General features: G+C 51.6%; 2 protein-coding genes and 1 pseudogene across 2 annotated transcripts; all 3 read left to right on the top strand.

Annotated features, from left to right (window-relative positions):
• Positions 1–800: 800 nt before the first annotated feature.
• Positions 801–5,011, top strand: LOC120707448 (probable GABA transporter 2). The gene is made up of 6 exons (XM_039992352.1): positions 801–1,165; positions 1,269–1,499; positions 1,819–1,916; positions 2,686–2,872; positions 3,678–3,808; positions 4,104–5,011. The coding sequence occupies exons 1-6, from the start codon at positions 1,054–1,056 to the stop codon at positions 4,728–4,730; spliced, it is 1,386 nt and encodes a 461-aa protein (XP_039848286.1). The 5' UTR covers positions 801–1,053; the 3' UTR covers positions 4,731–5,011.
• Positions 5,012–7,400: 2,389 nt separating this feature from the next.
• LOC120707446 (hydroquinone glucosyltransferase-like) lies at positions 7,401–9,208 on the top strand. The gene has a single exon (XM_039992351.1). The coding sequence runs from the start codon at positions 7,475–7,477 to the stop codon at positions 8,954–8,956; it is 1,482 nt and encodes a 493-aa protein (XP_039848285.1). The 5' UTR covers positions 7,401–7,474; the 3' UTR covers positions 8,957–9,208.
• A 3,299-nt stretch (positions 9,209–12,507) lies between these two features.
• On the top strand, positions 12,508–19,576 carry LOC120707445 (annotated as a pseudogene).
• Positions 19,577–19,615: the final 39 nt, after the last annotated feature.

Genomic DNA, 19,615 nt, shown 5'->3' with positions numbered 1-19,615 from the left:
GCAACAAAAGCTCAGTTGCAGTTAAAAGACTATTGTACAGTAGAGCTACCGGCAGGCGGACGCCTAACTGGGACCATGACTCCACGAGACTTACTGATAACACAACGCGTAAGGTACCACTAGGTTGGTTCGGGCTTCTTCGTTCACCGTACAAATATAGACTGACTGAGGCTAATGTTGAGACGTACACCACAATAGTGTGCACCTGTCTCCTTCAATAGAAGAACCAAGATACAGTGGCCTAGAAGTCTTCTTCAACCTTCCATCGTGAGCGAGAGCACCTTCGAGCTCTGTTAGCAGCGATTGTCTCACCGTCTCGTTGTTCAGTTGTCTTCACCGTGTCCTATCCTCCTCCGGACATCACGTCTTTCCTCCCAAAGAGAGTTCTCTCTAAACCTGGCAACCTATTGAACTCCGCCTCCTATCTACTCCTAATCGAAAAATATTTGATAGAACAATGTCTTCAAAATCATATTGTTCTCTGAATAAAAGTCATGTATTTGTACCTGGACGGAATGATTTGAGTTGTCAGGCTTATTTCAGGAGCCAAGATCAACAAACAGGATGACTAGTCAGTAGCGAAGTAAGAGCATCTTCAAGAGCTCTTATATCCTAGATGAGTTAGCAAAGGGGGGCAAACCCAGCGCATCAATTCAACGACCGCACTACCGGCAGTTGGCCAAGGTTTTCCCCGAGCCGCCGAGGCCGATCGCGACAGCGCGGCGTGCCCCAGGCCCGTACCGCGGCCAGCCGCGGCAGCCCGGCGCGGGCAGCTTAAATACGGGGGCCAGCGCCGTTGCTGCCCCGCCCCCACAAAACTCCAAAGAAACTACCAGCCTATACGGCAACGGAGACCCCCACGCCACGCACACTCATCTCCTCGCCCATCAGCCGGTAACCAATCAGGCAATCACCCCGTCGGATTTAGATTCGAACCGGATCCTCGCCTCGCCGCGCAACCGACTGCTTCTGTCTGGTGTGTGTGTGCGCGCGCGCGCGCCCGCTCACAGTACAGCGCCGGGCCCACGCGCATCGAGCGCGGCGGGCGAGGCCATGGCGCCCGCCGCGTCCGACGCCGAGGCCGGCGCCACCAACGGGCACGGCGCCAAGCCGGCGCCCGCGGCCGGGGCCGACGCCGGCGCCGCCTTCGTGCTCGAGTCCAAGGGTACGCATGCACGGCAACCCTGCTCTCGTCTCTTCCTCCCGAGTTCGTTCCACCACCAGCTGATTGAGGATCGGATCGGGCGCCGGTGGGTGCCTACCTGCAGGGACGTGGTGGCACGCGGGGTTCCATCTGACGACGGCGATCGTGGGGCCGACGGTGCTGACGCTCCCCTACGCGCTGCGCGGGATGGGGTGGGGCCTCGGCCTCACCCTGCTCTCCGTCATGGCCGCCGTCACCTTCTACGAGTACTCCCTCATGTCCCGCGTCCTCGACCACTGCGAGGCCCGCGGCCGCCGCCACATCCGCTTCCGCGAGCTCGCCGCCGACGTCCTCGGTACGTACGCCCTCCATCGATCTCGATCGGCAACCCGACCGGATCAACCGCCGCCCATCCACCGCACGTCCCGCTCGGCCGCTCCACCCCCGCATCCCACCCCACGTGTCCGGCGCATCGCCGCCCCACGACCACGAAGTGGTGGGCGCGCGACAGCGGCATCAATGCCGTGCGCCCGCTCCCCCCCACTTTCCTCCGATCCCATGGTGTCTGCGTGCACGCCATGGGCACGGGGCACGGCACTGTACCAGCAGCTTTGCCGTGCGTTGGTGGCCGCTGATTGAATTGCGACTTGTGTTTGGTGGGCGTGCGCGTGCAGGGTCCGGGTGGATGTTCTACTTCGTGGTCACCGTGCAGACCGCCATCAACACCGGCGTCAGCATCGGCGCCATCCTGCTCGCCGCCGACTGCCTCGAGGTGCGCCGCCGTTGCAACCGAGGAATCTCATGCTCACAAATCTGTCAGTTCGTGCTAGCTTGCAATGTCGGATTAGTTTACTGTTCTACTTCTAGTAGCGAGCTGTGCAATTTGTGGTGTCCTTTTGCTCGTCGTCTCCATCCATCTTGGACAGAAGTATCTAGTACAGTCAGCTAGAGTAGCCCTCACTCTCTTTAAACTAGAGATATCCGGTTGCCGTCCGGAATGTAGAACTGGTCGTCTTCATCCGTGTGAACGTGCAGGATCTGCGATAGGTTATCACGCGTTTGGTTAGTCCGCCTCAAATGGCTGGCTCTGCTGAGTCGGCATCCGTTGCTTCAGAGAGGATCAGCTCTCTGTATCCCCACTGCTGCATGACTAAATCCGCACGCACAAACTTGATGTGGGAAAGTCAGTTCACACCGGAAAAAAAAATGTTCAGAAAGTTCACACTAGAAAAATCGGGACGGAGGCTGTTCTTGGACGCAGGAGTGACGTGCCAACGGTTTGGCACACTGCAAATAATGCCCTGATTGGCGTTGCTTGTGGGTTCTGCACTTTGTAGCATGCCCTCTGATTGGCACACTGGCAGAAAGTAGTTCACTAGTTGATTCATCACATAGGTGTTTTTTTTTCAGTAAATTTTCTAGCCTGAGAAAACAATCACTAAAATTATTGCATTATAATCCTTAACTTATGTCAAGAAATTGAAACAAAAAACCTGTTCTTCTTTGTCTGCGCTTTCTAATGTTTCATGGTGCCCAAGCAGATTATGTACACGAGCCTTGCTCCCCACGGCCGCCTAAAACTGTACCACTTCATCATCATCGTGGCCGTGGTGCTGGCCTTCCTCTCCCAGCTACCGTCATTCCACTCGCTGCGCCACATCAACTTCGTCTCGCTGCTCCTGAGCTTGGGCTACACCATCCTTGTGGCTGCTGCTTGCATTCGTGCAGGTAATATGGCCTGAACTCTCCCTGTTTCGTTGCAGACTCTACAATCGAATCCCGTATCTTCTAGAGAACCATATGATCCTGATGGAGGAATTAGATTCCTCAGAGGCTAAGACTACTTAAGACTCACACAATTGACGAATCAGATGCCTTAAATCTACCTGTAGTACTTCTTGTTGTGGTTTAGGTGTTCCTTTGCGTCTGACAAATTAAAGGAAACAAATTAAAGACAAGATGCTATTTACAGCCGCAGCTTTTCCCATTATGCTTTGACGCTTCATCTGCATAACTCACCTGCAATGGTATGCCGACACCTTAGCGCTGTCTCACAGGCTTCAACAAAACACAACTGCGATGCTTACTGATGTACTAGCTATTTACAGTGGTCATCGACGGGAATGTCTACGTACAAAATCGAAAGTCCTACACGGGAATGCTTTTAGCATGATTTGAATTGAGAATTAGGGAGGTTTTCGGGGAACATAATTAAGGAGGTTCATGCCTTGAAATCAATAAAGTTTCCCTTTTTCAAAAAAAAAAGGAGGCTCATGCCTGAGATTTTAGGTCTCTGAAAAAATTATAAGAATTTAGCCATTAGTTGTAGTTCACATTTTTGAACTTCTGCCAGAGTATCTCAGGTCTCATTGGTTGTTGCAGCTCTGGGCGTCTGAGCACCAGTTAGAATAACGTATTTCAGATTATTTAGCTTTTAGCTTTTGTTTTGCTAAGTAAAGTGTACCCCATGGCAATCGTTAACTTTCCATCCTGGAGTCTGTTTAGTGTTTAACTATGTTCACATTATCGACAGGCTTGTCCAAAAACGTTCCTCCGAAGGACTACTCGCTAAGCTCCTCCAAGTCCGAGAAGACCTTCGATGCTTTTCTATCCGTTTCCATCCTTGCCTCCGTCTTCGGCAATGGCATACTGCCTGAAATCCAGGTACTTAATACTGCACATTCTGAGCTACTTCTTGATTCTTCCTTGTTAGAAAATTAAATCAAGATCTATCCATAATTTCATTGCTTTCTTGCCAAATAAATACATTTCTTGTCCCAAACAGAATGATATTGGGCTGTATGTAGTAAAGCTGACATTACGGGCTCGGCTCCTAGTGTGCAGTGCATCGAGCTTCCATCAGAAATAGGCCCATAAACAGAGCCCAATTAGTAAATAAATCTTCACTACCAGCCCAACCGGCCCAACCGGCCCAACAAGTTTGAACTCGTTTCCGCAGGCGACGCTGGCGCCACCGGCGGCGGGGAAGATGGTGAAGGCGCTGGTGCTGTGCTACTCCGTCGTCGTCTTCACCTTCTTCCTGTCGTCGATCACGGGGTACTGGGCCTTCGGCATCCGCGTCCAGTCCAACGTGCTCAAGAGCCTGATGCCGGACACGGGCCCGGCGCTGGCCCCGACGTGGCTGCTGGGCGTCGCGGTGCTCTTCGTCCTCCTCCAGCTCCTCGCCATCGGCCTCGTCTACTCCCAGGTGGCGTACGAGATCATGGAGAAGGGCTCCGCCGACGCGTCCCGGGGCCGCTTCTCCCGCCGCAACCTCGCCCCGCGGCTGCTGCTCCGGACGCTGTACCTGGCCGTGTGCGCGTTCGTGGCCGCCATGCTGCCCTTCTTCGGCGACATCGTGGGCGTCGTCGGGGCCGTCGGGTTCGTCCCGCTCGACTTCGTGCTCCCCGTGCTCATGTACAACATGGCGCTCGCGCCGCCGCGGCGGTCCCCGGTCTTCCTCGCCAACACGGCCGTCATGGTCCTGTTCGCCGGCGTCGGGGCCATCGGCGCCTTCGCCTCCATCCGCAAGCTCGCGCTGGACGCCGGGAAGTTCAAGCTGTTCAGCAACAACGTGGTCGACTGATGACTAACACTTTGAACGCAAGTACGCAACGTGCATGGTTGTCGCGTCGAGATGTGTCTAGATTTTGCTATGCATCTAGATAATTATCTATCTAAAAAAACTAAAACGACTACCAGTATAGGATGGAGTACCTCTCTCTACCTCTTCCCCTAGATACCTAACTTTGAAAGCTCATCATCAGATCCCTACACACTGCTGGTAGAGAAGAAGAGGAAAAAGAGGTAGCTGGGATGTATGCAACTTTCACTGGAGCGAGGAATAATAGCTTTTCCTATCACGAATAGCACTCTCGCGCACCTTCCATGCCGTGCCGTTATTGCATGATCTCGAGTCCCCGAGGGCACCACGTGCGTGGATGGAGAAAACGAGAGCGATAGCCGGTCGACAGGGCAGCACAGCACTACCACACAATGCACCATACACAGCAGGCAGTGTCCAATGCGCTCGTAGCAGCAGTCTGTGCGTAGATTCGAGGTGCGTCTCTTCTTCTTCTTCGAAAATGAAATCAAACCAACCTCTTATTCCTCAATCATCAGTGCTAGCTGGTCTGCAGGATGAGATTGTTGGGAGCGAAAACTACACACTACGTCAGAAACCCCAAAATTAGTGACAGCTGTACCGATATACACTAGTGATAGCTAAATTTCATGTCACTAACTTTTCTTCACTAATGTGAATCACATAGGTGGCGCGAAGCGAGCAGGCGAGGCAATACCGAGGATGAATCGAGGAGGAGGTGACTTATTACTTGAGCAGGTTCTGGAGGCAGTTCATGGCCTCTCTCCGCTGGTGCGTGCGGAGCGGCATGGAGGCGGAGGCGACGTGGGTAGAAATATCTGGCGACTCGCGAGCTATCGCACTCGTAGTGGCCGATGAGACTGTGTGGGGCTAGAGATGGGCGCGCCCAAATCCTAGCCAGCCGCCACCATGGACGACAAGCCGCGCAGCCTTGGAGGCCACCATCACCGAAGATGCACCCCCAACGCAAGTAGCCTCCACTGCGCCGAGCACACCCCGCCAACACGCCCGTGTGGATCTGGATCTCGAAGAGGCCGAGGGGTGGGGTGGGGTTGGGGGAGGGGGGTATCACCGTATTTGCCTTTCCTAAATCAATTGCAACCCATGGATATATGGCGCTGGAAGCACCTCGCGCCATCATGGCACGCATAGAAGAGGCGAAGAGATGAGAAAAACGCGCAGTTCACGGACACGAGTCCATGCGAACTGCATTTCATAAAAATTTCGAATCCGAGCTCTAGACGTATATACCGGCGACATGTGGCTCAATAATGCGGGTATGATGTAGTAGAATATCAGTGACCCGGTTTAAAAGAACATGTCACTACTATTGTATATCTTTGTTATACGTGACGTGCTTTATTGAGTCGCGTCACTAGTATATATACATTTGAGACTTTTTTGTGAGATAAACAAACTATTGACGTGTTATAAGTCACTAATCTTATATTAGTGACACATTTATTTTTCCACATCACTATTGCATCTTTAGGTCCCCAAACTTGTCTTGATATATCATTTCCGTCCCTAAACTCTCAAGGTAAATTTTCAAATCCCTAAAAATTACTATTAATTAATTGTATTCAAAATGGATTGTTTATTAAGCTATTTTTTTCAGCCAATTCATTCATAAATCTTACCACTAAGACCATTTTAATTTTGAATTAGCTGCTTATTAGTCATACATCATGGGTCAATCTAGATCAATTGATATCAACGATGTATATTATAGTTTTCCCGTTTAACATGGAGATATCATTGCTAATTCTAAATATTTTCTACTAACTATTTTTATTTTGCATGCGCTTTGTGTAAGTTTATTAAGATAATTTTGTTCTCATTCTCAATAAAAATTAAAATAGTAATTCTTTTTATTAAATTTAAAGTAGCAAAAGAACTTTTCATTAACTCAAAGTAGAAAAACAACATTTATATTAAATTAAAAATAGCATCTTGAGAGTTTAGGGACCTGCGTGAAACTGCGAGACAAGTTTATGGACCTAAAAATGCATTTTCAGATATTAGGGACCTATGTCTATGTGACATCTTGGAACAAATCTAAAGATCTGAAAATGCATTTTGAGAGTTTAGAAACCTAGATGACACCTTAAGACAAGTTCGAGGACCACACATGTATTTTACTCTTTACTACTCCCTCCGTTCCAAATTATAAGTCATTCCAAGAATCTTGCAGAGTCAATTTTTTTTAAGTTTGACCAAATTTATACAACAAAATATTAACATTTACGATAACAATTAAGTATCATTAGATTCTTTGTTAGTAATATTTTCATATACCTATTTGATGTCATAAATTTTTGTATTTCTCTCTATAATTTTAGTCAAACATTGAGATGATTTGACTCTTCAAGATTCTTGGAATGACTTATAATTTAGAATGGAGGGAGTACTATACATAGTGAGAGGCTGATACCTAACCAATTTTCCCCGAGCAAATAATTGATGGACGACGTACAACAACAGAAGCTGGCCACAACGAGGAAGATGAACAAACCAACCACGCTAATAGCACAAACCAACCACGCTAATAGCACACGTGCTATCCTTGTTTGATACCTCACGCTGGAGTGCTGGACACTCTACATACACAGATACACATACACTATATATATACCCCACTGCTGTCCCTGCAGCCGGCAGCCCTCTGCTTGCAGCAGTGTACGTAGCACTGGTAGGCTAGCTGCAGCCACTGACCGTTGCTTTCAATGGGAACGGAGCCGGCCGCGCACGTCGTGCTGCTTGCGAGCCCCGGTGCAGGCCACCTCCTGCCCATGGTCGAGTTCGCGCGGCGCGTCGTCGCGCACGGCGGCGGCGACGGTGCCGAGTTCACGGCCACGCTCGTCACCTACACCAACTTCTCCTCGGCAAGCCACCACTACTCCTCGACGCTCGCGTCGCTCCCGCCGTCCGTCTCCACCGCCGTGCTCCCCGAGGTGCCGCTCGACGACCTCCCCGCCGACGCCCGCGTCGAGACCCGCATCTTCACCATGGTCAAGCGCGCGCTCCCGCACCTCCGCGACCTCCTCAGCTCCCTGCTCGCCTCGTCCCCCGCCGGCGTCGCGGCTTTCGTCCCGGACATCTTGAGCGCGTGGGCGCTCGATGTCTCTACCGAGCTCGGCGTCCCGGGCTACGTCTTCTCCCCGTCGAACCTCACGGCGCTGCACTCCCTGCTCTACATGCCCCAGCTCGACGAGACCACCGCCTGCGAGTTCCGGGACCTGCCGGAGCCCATCCGGCTCCCGGGCTGCGTGCCGCTGCGCGGCGCCGACCTCGGCGACCCTTTCCAGGACCGCGCCAACCCCACCTACGCCTTCATGGTCGAGCTGGGGAGGAAGCACCTCCTCGCCGACGGCTTCGTCGTCAACACCTTGGACGCCCTGGAGCACGACACCATAGCGGCGTTCCGCACGCTGTCCCACAGCGGCGTGTACCCTCCGGCCTACGCCGCCGGCCCCTTCGTCCGTACGTGCTCCGGCGGCGAGGCAGCTGCAGCAGAGCGCAGCAGCCTCCTGCTGCGGTGGCTGGACGAGCAGCCGGACAGGTCGGTCCTGTACGTGTGCTTGGGCAGCGGCGGCACGCTGTCCACGGAGCAGATGGCCGAGCTTGCCGCGGGGCTCGAGGCGAGCAGGCAGAGGTTCCTGTGGATGGTGCGGTTCCTCCCCAGCGACAAGGACGACGACCGCAGCGCAAGCTACTTAGGTGGCGGCCACGGCGACAACCCGCTGGGCTACCTGCCGGAAGGGTTCGTCGAGAGGACCAGAGCCACCGGGCTCGCCGTGACGGAGTGGACCCCGCAGGTGGAGGTCCTCAACCACCGGGCCGTCGGCGGCTTCCTGTCGCACTGCGGGTGGAACTCGACGCTGGAGACCGTGGCCGCGGGCGTGCCGACGCTGGCGTGGCCCCTCTACGCCGAGCAGAGGATGAACGCGGTGATCCTGTCCGAGCAGGTGGGGCTCGCGCTGCGGCTCGGGGGCAGCGGTAACAAGGGGAAGGATGGGGTGCTGGTGCCGCGGGAGGAGGTGGCGGCGGCGGTGACGGAGCTGATGGTGGGGGAGAAGGGCGCCGCGGCACGGGCAAGGGCGCGCGAGCTCCGGGACGCGGCGGCGGAGGCCTGGGCGCCGGACGGACCGTCGCGCAAGGCGTTCGAGGCCGTCGCCGGCAAGTGGAAGAAAGTGATCAAGGGATAGCTTGCTACCCTAGGCTTGCGCGCGTGACTTGCTGATTCTTCCATGCGCGTGACATTGTTGGATCGTCGGCCCGTGCCTTCACTCTCCGATGCCGCGTCTCTATGTTTGCATTATCACGTTTGTATTGTATGTGTGTGTCGTATATTTCGTGAAATTAATAAGGGCATACAGCCGGACATGTCGGTCCTCTAGTGCATGCACCTTTTGTTGGAATATATATAAAAGGGCCGGTCCCATTTATTTATAAGATAATTAAATTGAGAAATAAAAAACATACGAGTAATTGCTAGGGAGTTATGAGGTGGTTAATACCACTGGATATAGTTAAGGAAAATCCTAACCAATTTAAATGGTGAACTGAGTGCAGACCACTTGTAAAGTTGGAAAAAGGAGACCTCTAAGGCCAGTCTGGGGATTTCATAGAGGATTTCATGACATTAAATATCATCAATTTTGCTGACATGATATGGAAAGAGAACGATGGAGTTCCATGAGATGTGAGGAGAGTTTCATCACCATAAAACTCATCTGACACAGTTATCTAGTTCTCAGTCTAGATAAATCACTACTACAGAATAAGACTTTGTTCCAGGTCATTTATCCCGGTTACCTTTGGGCCCGGGACAAAATGTGGCTTTTGTCCCGGTCCAAAGGCTAGCCGGGCCAGCGGGGGGACAGGGGCCTTTTGTCCCGGGTGGAGCCACCAACCCGGACAAAAAGCCCCCCTTTTGTCCCGGTTGGTGGCTCCACCCGGGACAAAAGGTCCAACCCCTTTTATCCCGGTTGGTAACACCAACCCGGACAAAAGGGTGACCCTTTTATCCCGGTTGGTGGTACCAACCCGGACAAAAGGACCCTTTTGTCCCGGTTGGTGTTACCAACCCGGACAAAAGGCTCCTCCACGTGATAGTTCAAAAGGGAGTTATTCTTTACTGAGTCACATGTACTACTTAGTTGAGTTGGCAAGGAAGCCATGCGCTAGCCAATAGGTCTTGGGTTTCAATCCCGCAGGGCGCAAATATTTTTTAGCGCGAGGGACATTTTGTCCCGGTTCTACCACCCGGGACAAAAGCCTCCAGCGCTTTTGTCCTGGCGGCCGAATCCCGGTTCCAAAACCGGGACAAATAGCCCTTTGGAACCGGGACAAATGGCCCGATCTGTAGTAGTGAATGTTCCCATAAAACTCCCATTGAGACTGGCATAAGAGTATCTCGAGCAGATTGCTCAAATTCATCCCTAATACCAAAAAAACTACCATTTGAGAGATTTGCCTGCGCCGGCGACCAAGCGCATGTCTCCGGTGGTGCCCCGCCCCACCTCGCCGGGCGTCGGAGGCGCCACGCCCCAATGAGGGAGGAGGAAAAAAATGAGTAAAACCTTCGACGTGTGGGGCCGACATGGTTGTGATGGTTTTGGAGATTAGATTTTGGTAGTCTGATGTGGGGGTGATCACAAAAAATGCAAAAGTAACTATTGGAGATGGAGAGAGAAGGTTTTTTGGTAGTGAAGGATAAACAATCCGCTGGAGATGCTCTAAGCCTCACGCATGCTAGCCTTATCGGCCGGTTTGTGGCAAGGCCGGCCGATGAGGTGGGTGGGGGAGCGTATTAGAGCACGCCTAATAGTTTTTCATCTCTCTTCTCCATTTTTAGTTTTTTTAAATATTCTCCAATAGTTCTCCATCTCCTCAAAATTGGTAAATTGACCTCTCTTGTGCGTAAATATATGCACGCCTCCTTGGCTCCCGATCGGACTCCCGCGGCTTTTTTTTACGTTGTGCCTCTTCTTTTTCCTCGCGGTCGTTGTGATCTGCTGTTTCGTCTCGCCTCGATGGATTGAATTGGGCTGGTGGTACTAGCACTCACCTGTGCGGGATGTACTTGAGGCAGCTCCACATGATCTCGCCGCCCACGGAGAAGCCGATGAGATGGAACTTGGGCCCCTGTTTCGACACAAACCAGACCGCCGTTACTTCTTTCTGCACCGATTCTAGCCGCCACGGTGCATCAACCATGTAAGTAAGAAGTAAAACGGAACCCTCTCGTCGTCCTCTCCTCCTTCCCTCCCAAATTCCAAGCCCTCTCGTGCCCTATAAATCGCCGGCAATCTAACTTGCAATAAGCTCCTGTCTGCCAGCTATGAAAGTTTTTCGTGGAATTAATCTTGTGGGGCCACAACTTCTAATTTTTGGGGAGCAAAAATAGGCTGCCAGCTATGGAAGTTTTTCGTGGAATTAATCTTGTGGGGCCACAACTTCTAATTTTTGGGGAGCAAAAATAGGGAACTGAGCATCTCCAAGAGTTCTCTATTTCTCTTTCTCATCCTTAGGCAAAAAAAAAAACACTCTCCAATAGTTCCCCATCTCCTAACAATTGGTAAATTAGGCTCCCTTGTGTGTAAAAATATGCACCCCTTGCGGCTCCCGATCGCCCCTCCCCCAATGTTTCTCGCAGAATTTTCCTTGTGAGGCCATAAACTTCTCATTTCTAGGAGTAAAAATAGGAAACTATTGGAGATGGACTTTTTTTCCTTCCCGATACTTATTTTGGGAGTTGGTAAATAATAAGATTTGTGGAGTATTTTTTAGGAACTCTTAGAGATGACTCTTTTTTATCTTTTCATATCTATTTGGAGAGTTGACAAATAACAAAATTTAATAAAAAAATTAGAAACTATTGAAAATGCTCCAAGACCTAGGCTGCTATTTTTTATACCGGTTTTCAAACCCACAGACACTTAGCGGCCGAAGCTGTGGCCACAGTACGAACTCGGAAGACACAATCAAACGGACCTTACACTGTTATTACACATCGAGATTCGAGACCTGTTATGGGCCGCAACGGTTCAAGCCCAGCTCATCTTTTTATTCAAAAGGAAATCATCGTACTAGGACTATTATCACTTTATTATCAAGCATCGCAGCTAATGAGAATCTTACATTATACACCCTCCATGTTTGGGTGCTAGCGCACCGGGTTCTGAGAAATACTCTACAAAGGATTAGGGCTGGCAGTGCGCAAGCATCGTATTCCAGCGAAGAGATGTACGTACAACCATCAGTTCAGAGCTCCGAGCTGCCACCTTTTGAGCCTACACAAAAAATATCGAATCCAGATTAGATTTAATACTCATCATACTTTTTGTAGGTGCATTTCAACAGTTTTAGAAAGTTAGCTCAAAAGTTCTAGAAAGTTGTTCTTTTTTAAATCTTGGACGCTACAGTAGCCTCACAAATAGAAAAGCATAAATTTTATGCTATCTGGGTGATTCTTAGAAAATTATGTAAAAAAATTAAGATACACTTTCTTTCCATCATCTTTAACATAGAAATAAAAAATTGCGTGACCATAGCATCTCACGGACCATTACCTAGTCACAAACAAAAAAAAAAGAAAGTGAGACAGCTACCACTCTACCAGCATGGGACGAGTGCCTGAGACATGCCTGTATAAATGCGGGTACAGTGTTATCACAACATAATAAGGTAGCACTACTATTCATAGCAGCAGTAGTTGTTCCTACCCAACCTCTGGTTAGCACGTACAGGTGCCATGGCACAGGCGCACGCAGGAGCCCACTCGCCGCACGTGGTCGTGCTCACCAGCCCCGGCGCGGGGCACGTCCTCCCGGTGGCCGAGCTCGCTGCGCGCAGCACGGCGTCACCGCCACGATCGTCACCTTCACCAACCTCTCCTCCCCCGAGCACTCCTGGGCGCTCGCCACCCTCCCCGCGGGCGTCTCCGTCGCCAAGCTCCCGGAGACGCCCCTCGACGACCTCCCGCCCGACGCGCACCTGGTGACCCGCATCGTCACCGTCGCCCGGCGCACGCTGCCTCACCTCCGTGAGCTGCTGCGGTCGCTCCTGGGGTCCCCCGCGGGCGTCGCGGCCTTCCTGACGGACATGCTCTGCGCCGCGGCGCTCGCCGCCGCCGAGGAGCTCGGCGTGCCGCGGTACGTCTTCTACCCGTCGAGCCTCGTTGTTAAGGACCATATTATCAGTGGCGTTGTTAAAGACCATATTATCAGTGGCTAGTTAAGCTGTGCGCCTCTTGAGTTGAGTTGTATCCGGCTATGGGCCGCCTTATTTCGCTTTGGGCCGTGAGCTCGTGTAATGAGCGGATGACTCTGAACAATATAACCGCCGCACGGCAGCTGTCGTCGGCAGGAATGGCATAACCGAAATCCCTCCCGATCTGTCTCTGTTCTTCCCCAACCCCCGTTCTTCTTGCTGCTAGCCTTTCCCCATTCTGATTCTCCTCAAATCTATGAAATCTGTCGATTGATTTAGGCAGGACCATAACAACTGGTATCAAGAGCCAATCCACCACAGTTTCCACCATTTTTTTTCAATTCGGCGAGTTCTGACGACCTGGCGCCGCGCAAGGCCAGTAAATTCGAGACGCTGATGACCGCCACCATGGATGACCTCTCGGCGAAGATCAACGGGTTCGAGTCCCTGATGAACCAGATGCTGGACAAGCTGACGGGTCTCGAGGCCTGGAAGTCCACCGCGGAGGAGGCCTCGGATCGACTCCTCAACCAAGCGGAGCGCATGGCGTTGCGGCTCCAGCGGCTCGAGCAGCTCGAGGCGCAAGCGCCGCCTCCCCCATTCCAGCAACCTCGCCCGTCGACGGCTCCGCCCCCGCCACCATCCCGTTGGCCGGACCCGTTCGACCTCAACACAGCTCCTCAGCAGGAGACGCGCCCATCTGCGTCGTCCTTGGAGCGGCCCAGCGGGCACCATGTTGCGCCTTCACACCGGGATGCTGGCGGAGGGATTCTTGGATCCCATCCGCCACACCCGGTCACGGGTATGTTCCATGACCTCAATCCATCGGATTCGGATTTCCGCAGCCATCCTTCATCCACTTCTGTTCGTGCGCCGCACTTACCTAAGTTGGAGTTTCCTAAATTCGATGGTGATAACCCTCGCCTCTGGCGTGATCATTGCAACATGTACTTCGAGGTCTACTCGGTGACTCCGGACCTGAAGACCCGATTCGCGGCTCTGAACTTCAAGGGTGCAGCGGCAACCTGGTTGCAGACGTTCGAGCGACGCGGGCGTGTCACAGATTGGGACACATTCTGTTCTGCCGTGTTCGACCGCTTTGACAAGAATCAGTACCAGCTCCAGCTTCGGCAACTCGATGCCCTCAAGCAAACCGGGTCAGTATCTGAGTACTTGGAGCGCTTTGAGCAATTATCACACGGGGTGCTGTTGTACAACACACATTATGACGACACATACTTTGTCACCCGGTTCTTGGGAGGTTTGTCTGAAGAGATCCGATCAGTTATAGCTCTGCACCGCCCCAAGGATGTACAAACAGCTAGTGCCCTGGCTTTATTGCAAGAAGAAGAATTAGAACTCAGAAAGAAGAATGGCTCCAGGGAGTTTGCAAAGGCCAATTATCGCCCTCCAGTGCAGGTTGATAAGTTCAAACCAATGGCTCCTGACAAAACTGCCTCCTCAAAAAGCAAGCCTGACAAGAGTGACTCAGATGAAAAGTGGAAATCTCTTATGGCCTTCAGAAGGAAAAATGGATTATGCTACAAGTGTGGAGAGAAATGGGGTCACAATCATAAATGTCCCCAACAAGTGTCTCTGCATGTTATAGAGGAATTGTGGGATGCCCTTGAACACTCTGACGAAGATGATACCATAGACAGTGATGATGAGCCTGAATTGGAAGCTGTGCTTGCAGTGGACACCAATCTGGATCAGTCAGTAACTAAGAGGAGAACCATGAAGTTAAAAGGCAATGTGGGTAATCAAGAAGTGCTGATCTTGATTGACTCAGGTAGTGTTGGAACATTTGTCAGTGAACACCTGGCAGACAAACTGCAAATGCCAACAAGCTGTTGTCCTCCAACAAAATTTATTGCTGCTGATGGGAGCCCAATGGCCTGCACTAGAAGGATACCGAAATTACAGTGGGGAGTTCAGGGACACCTGTTTCTGTCTGATGCTGGTATCCTTCCATTGCAATGTTATGATATGATTGTGCGCGAGGATTGGTTGGAAGAATGCAGTCCAATGTGGGTTCACTGGAAAAAGAAGGTGATGAAGTTCACTTATCTGGGTAAAAGGATAACTCTGTTTGGTGTTCAACCTGAAACGACAAAGTGTGATGCCATCAGTGCAAGGAAACTAAAAGGATTGATCAGGAGGGGAGCTATCTCACACTATATTCAGATGAAAGTTGTACCTGCCAGTTCCACAATTCAGAATCAGGATAGAGCTGTTCAGTCTGTGCAAATGTCTGATCCAACTCATGATATTCCAGAAGTGCAACAGCTGTTATCTCAGTATGCTCACCTATTCCAGGAACCAACTACACTGCCTCCAGCAAGAAATTGTGACCACAATATCAGCCTCATTCCAGGAGCCCAACCAGTCAATGTCAGACCATATAGGTATGCCCCCTTTCAGAAATCAGAAATTGAGAAACAACTGTCTGAGATGCTAAAGAATGGAGTTATCAGACATAGTTCTAGTCCATATGCCTCTCCTGTTTTGTTGGTCAAGAAAAAAGATGGGACCTGGAGATTTTGTGTGGATTATAGGCACCTGAATAGCATAACAGTTAAGAACAAGCACCCTCTACCAGTGGTGGATGAATTGATTGATGAATTAGCTGATGCTAAATGGTTTTCCAAATTAGACTTCAGGTCAGGTTATCATCAAATTAGGATTGTGATGGGAGATGAGCACAAAACTGCCTTCAAAACTCATAGTGGACTGTATGAGTTTCTTGTCATGCCATTTGGGCTCACTAATGCCCCAGCTACATTTCAAAGTGTGATGAACAACATCTTTGCTCCTCTGCTCAGACATGGAGTTCTGGTTTTCATGGACGACATCCTGATCTATTCTGCAACCTTGGAAGATCATGTTCAGTTACTTGCTCAAGTGTTTAGCATCATCCAGCAGCACCAGTTTCTGATCAAGTTGTCCAAATGTTCCTTTGCTCAGAATCAAATAGAATATTTGGGGTCACTGTATCTCAGCACAAGGAGTGGCCACTGAATCCTCTAAAATAAAAGTTGTGCAACAATGGCCTGTACCAACAAACCTTAAAGAACTAAGAGGATTTCTAGGTCTGACCGGGTATTACAGAAAATTCATAAGGCATTATGGTATGATCAGTAGACCCTTGACACAGCTGCTAACAAAGGGAACACCATTTGTGTGGACTCCAATTACTGAAGAGGCCTTTCAAGTGCTCAAGAAAGCTATGGTTGAGGCACCAGTCTTAGCTATTTCAGATTTCAGCAAGATCTTCACTCTGGAAACTGATGCATGTGATTATGGATTGGGTGTTGTACTGATGCAAGAAAATCACCCTGTGGCTTATCTTAGCAAACCTTTATGTCCCAAGAATCAAGCACTGTCAACATATGAGAAGGAGTGCATGGCCATCCTTATGGCAGTGGAAAAATGGAGACCCTATTTACAACATAAGGAATTTATTATCAAGACTGATCACAAAAGCCTCCTCTATTTGACTGAACAAAGAGTACACACAAAGCTGCAACATAACGCTCTCTTGAAATTGATGGACTTGCAGTATAAAATAGTTTACAAACAAGGTGCCACCAATATGGCTGCTGATGCCCTGTCTCGACGCCCAACACAGAATGGTATTATGGCTGTGTCTTCATGCTCACCTGCTTGGATGGATAATTTGCTACAAGGCTATGAGGATCATGAGGAGGATAAGCAACTGTTAGCCGAGTTAGCTGTGACTTCTCCTAACAGCAAGGGTTTCTCATTATCAGGAGGCATAATCAGATTCAAAGGTCGAGTATGGCTGGGGCACAACAAATTGGCTCATCAACATGTATTGCAAGCATTCCATAGCAGTGGCATTGGAGGTCACTCAGGATTTCATGCAACATATCACAGAATTAAGGCATTGTTTGCCTGGCCCAAGATGAAGGACTACATCAGAACATTCATTCAGCAATGTGATGTGTGTCAGCAAGCAAAGGTGGAACATGTTAAAACCCCAGGTCTGCTTCAGCCATTGCCAGTGCCCTCCACACCATGGACTGTGGTAAGCTTGGATTTCATTGAAGGACTGCCCATCTCCTACAAACATGATGTTATCATGGTAGTTGTGGACAAGTTTACCAAGTATGGTCACTTCATTGCACTCGCCCATCCCTTCACAGCATTGCAAGTTGCACAGGCATATATGAACAATGTGTATAAACTGCATGGGCTGCCACAATCAATTATCTCTGACAGAGACAGGATCTTCACAAGCAAAGTGTGGCAAGAATTGTTCAAACTATCTGACACTCAGCTGCTGATGAGTTCATCGTATCACCCACAAACCGATGGTCAGACAGAAAGACTTAATCAGTGCCTTGAAGCCTTTCTGAGATGCACAGTCCATTCTTGTCCTAAACAGTGGTTTAAGTGGTTGTCAGTTGCTGAATATTGGTACAATACATCCTACCATTCAGCATTACAGAACACTCCATTCGAGGTTCTTTATGGACATCCTCCCAGGCATTTTGGCATTAGTAACTTGCAGGCGTGTTCTGTCCCTGAACTGGAACAATGGCTGACTGAGAGAGAATTGTTGACTAAAGTGGTTCAGCAACAACTGATGAGAGCACAACAACGGATGAAAGCACAGGCCGACAAGGGGCGTTCTGAGCGGGAGTTCGCTGTGGGCGACATGGTGTACCTGAAATTGCAACCTTACATCCAGTCCTCAGTGGCAAGCAGACTGAATCAAAAACTTGCATTCAGGTTCTTTGGACCGTTTCAGGTATTGCAGCGCATTGGCAAGGTGGCATACAAACTAGACTTGCCAAGCGACTCCAAGATTCACCCAGTGGTGCATGTTTCACAATTGAAGAAGCACATTGCTACTCACCTTCAGGTTAGTTCAGACCTGACTGTTATCCCTGATGCTGACTCTCCACAAGCTATGCCTATAGCGGTGTTGGATTCAAGACTGGTGCATCATGGATCGTCTACTGCTACGCATCTATTGATCCAATGGTCCGGTCTTCCTTCGACTCTGGCGACCTGGGAGGAACGCCAAGATTTCAGGCGCCGTTATCCAGCTGCTTCAGCTTGCGGTCAAGCTGATTCTCGTGGGGGAGATAGTGTTAAGGACCATATTATCAGTGGCTAGTTAAGCTGTGGGCCTCTTGAGTTGAGTTGTATCCGGCTATGGGCCGCCTTATTTCGCTTTGGGCCGTGAGCTCGTGTAATGAGCGGATGACTCTGAACAATATAACCGCCGCACGGCAGCTGTCGTCGGCAGGAATGGCATAACCGAAATCCCTCCCGATCTGTCTCTGTTCTTCCCCAACCCCCGTTCTTCTTGCTGCTAGCCTTTCCCATTCTGATTCTCCTCAAATCTATGAAATCTGTCGATTGATTTAGGCAGGACCATAACACTCGTGTCGCTGTCCTCGGTGCTCCACGCGCCGGAGCTCTCCAGGACCACCGCCGGCGAGTGCCGCGACCTCCCGGAGCCCGTCCGCCTGCCGGGGTGCGTCCCGCTGCGCGGCGCCGAGCTCCTCGAGCCTCTCCAGGACCTCGCCAGCCCCGCGTACGCCCTCGTCGTCGACTACCTCCGCGCCGACGGTTTCGTCGTCAACACCTTCGACGGCCTGGAGCACGACACCCTGGCGGCGTTCCAAGATCTCGGCGACAAAGGAGTGTACCCTCCGGCGTACGCGGTCGGCCCGTTCGTGCGATCGTGCCCGGAGGAGGCGGCCAAGCACCGCTGCGTGGAGTGGCTGGACGGCCAGCCGGACGGCTCGGTCCTGTACGTGTGCTTCGGCAGCGGCGGCGCATTTTCATCCCGGCAGACGGCGGAGCTCGCCGCCGGGCTGGAGGCGAGCGGGCAGAGGTTCCTGTGGGTGGTGCATGTCCCCAGCGACAAGGACAGCAGCGCGGGCTACTTCGGGACGGCGAGCCGCGGCGAGGACGATCCGCTGAGCTACCTGCCGGAAGGGTTCGTGGAGAGGACCGGGGGCATGGGGCTCGCCGTGGGGCAGTCCGCGCCGCAGGTGGAGATCCTGAACCACCGCGCAGTGGGAGGGTTCCTGTCGCACTGCGGCTGGAACTCGTCGCTGGAGGCGGTGGCAGCGGGGGTGCCGATCCTGGCGTGGCCGCTGTTCGCGGAACAGCGGACAAACGCGGTGATGCTGTCGTCGCCGGAGGGCGCTGGGGTGGCGCTGCGGCTGAGGGCACGGGAGGACGCCGATGGGGTGGTGCCGTGGGAGGAGGTGGCCGCGGCGGCGAGGGAGCTGATGGCGGGGGAGAAGGGCGCTGCGGCGCGGAAGAAGGCGAACGAGCTGCGAGCCGGGGCAGAGAAGGCGGTGGCGCCGGACGGGCCGGCGTGCCGGGCGCTCGCGGCCGTCGTGGACACGTGGAACGGTGGGAGTGCGCCCGCGGCTGCTAGTCTCGCGGATGAAGCTGTGGTTGTGTCTTGTGTGAAGCTCGTGTGACCCGAATCGTTGGCGTGTATGTATCCCGTGTTTGTGTCGTACGTCCTCAGCAGTGTGATGGTGTGGCCACATCAAAACAAATATGCTGCCATGCTGGCATGCATTGAGATCTAATAATCACTGTTTTTTTCTTTTTGTCTCCGCCTTGTACGGTCCACGAATATGTGCCTTCAA

The sequence above is a fragment of the Panicum virgatum genome, chromosome 5K, assembly GCF_016808335.1.
Source record: "Panicum virgatum strain AP13 chromosome 5K, P.virgatum_v5, whole genome shotgun sequence".
NCBI classification, from domain to species: domain Eukaryota; kingdom Viridiplantae; phylum Streptophyta; class Magnoliopsida; order Poales; family Poaceae; genus Panicum; species Panicum virgatum.
This window is presented reverse-complemented; position numbering and strand designations above follow the sequence as displayed.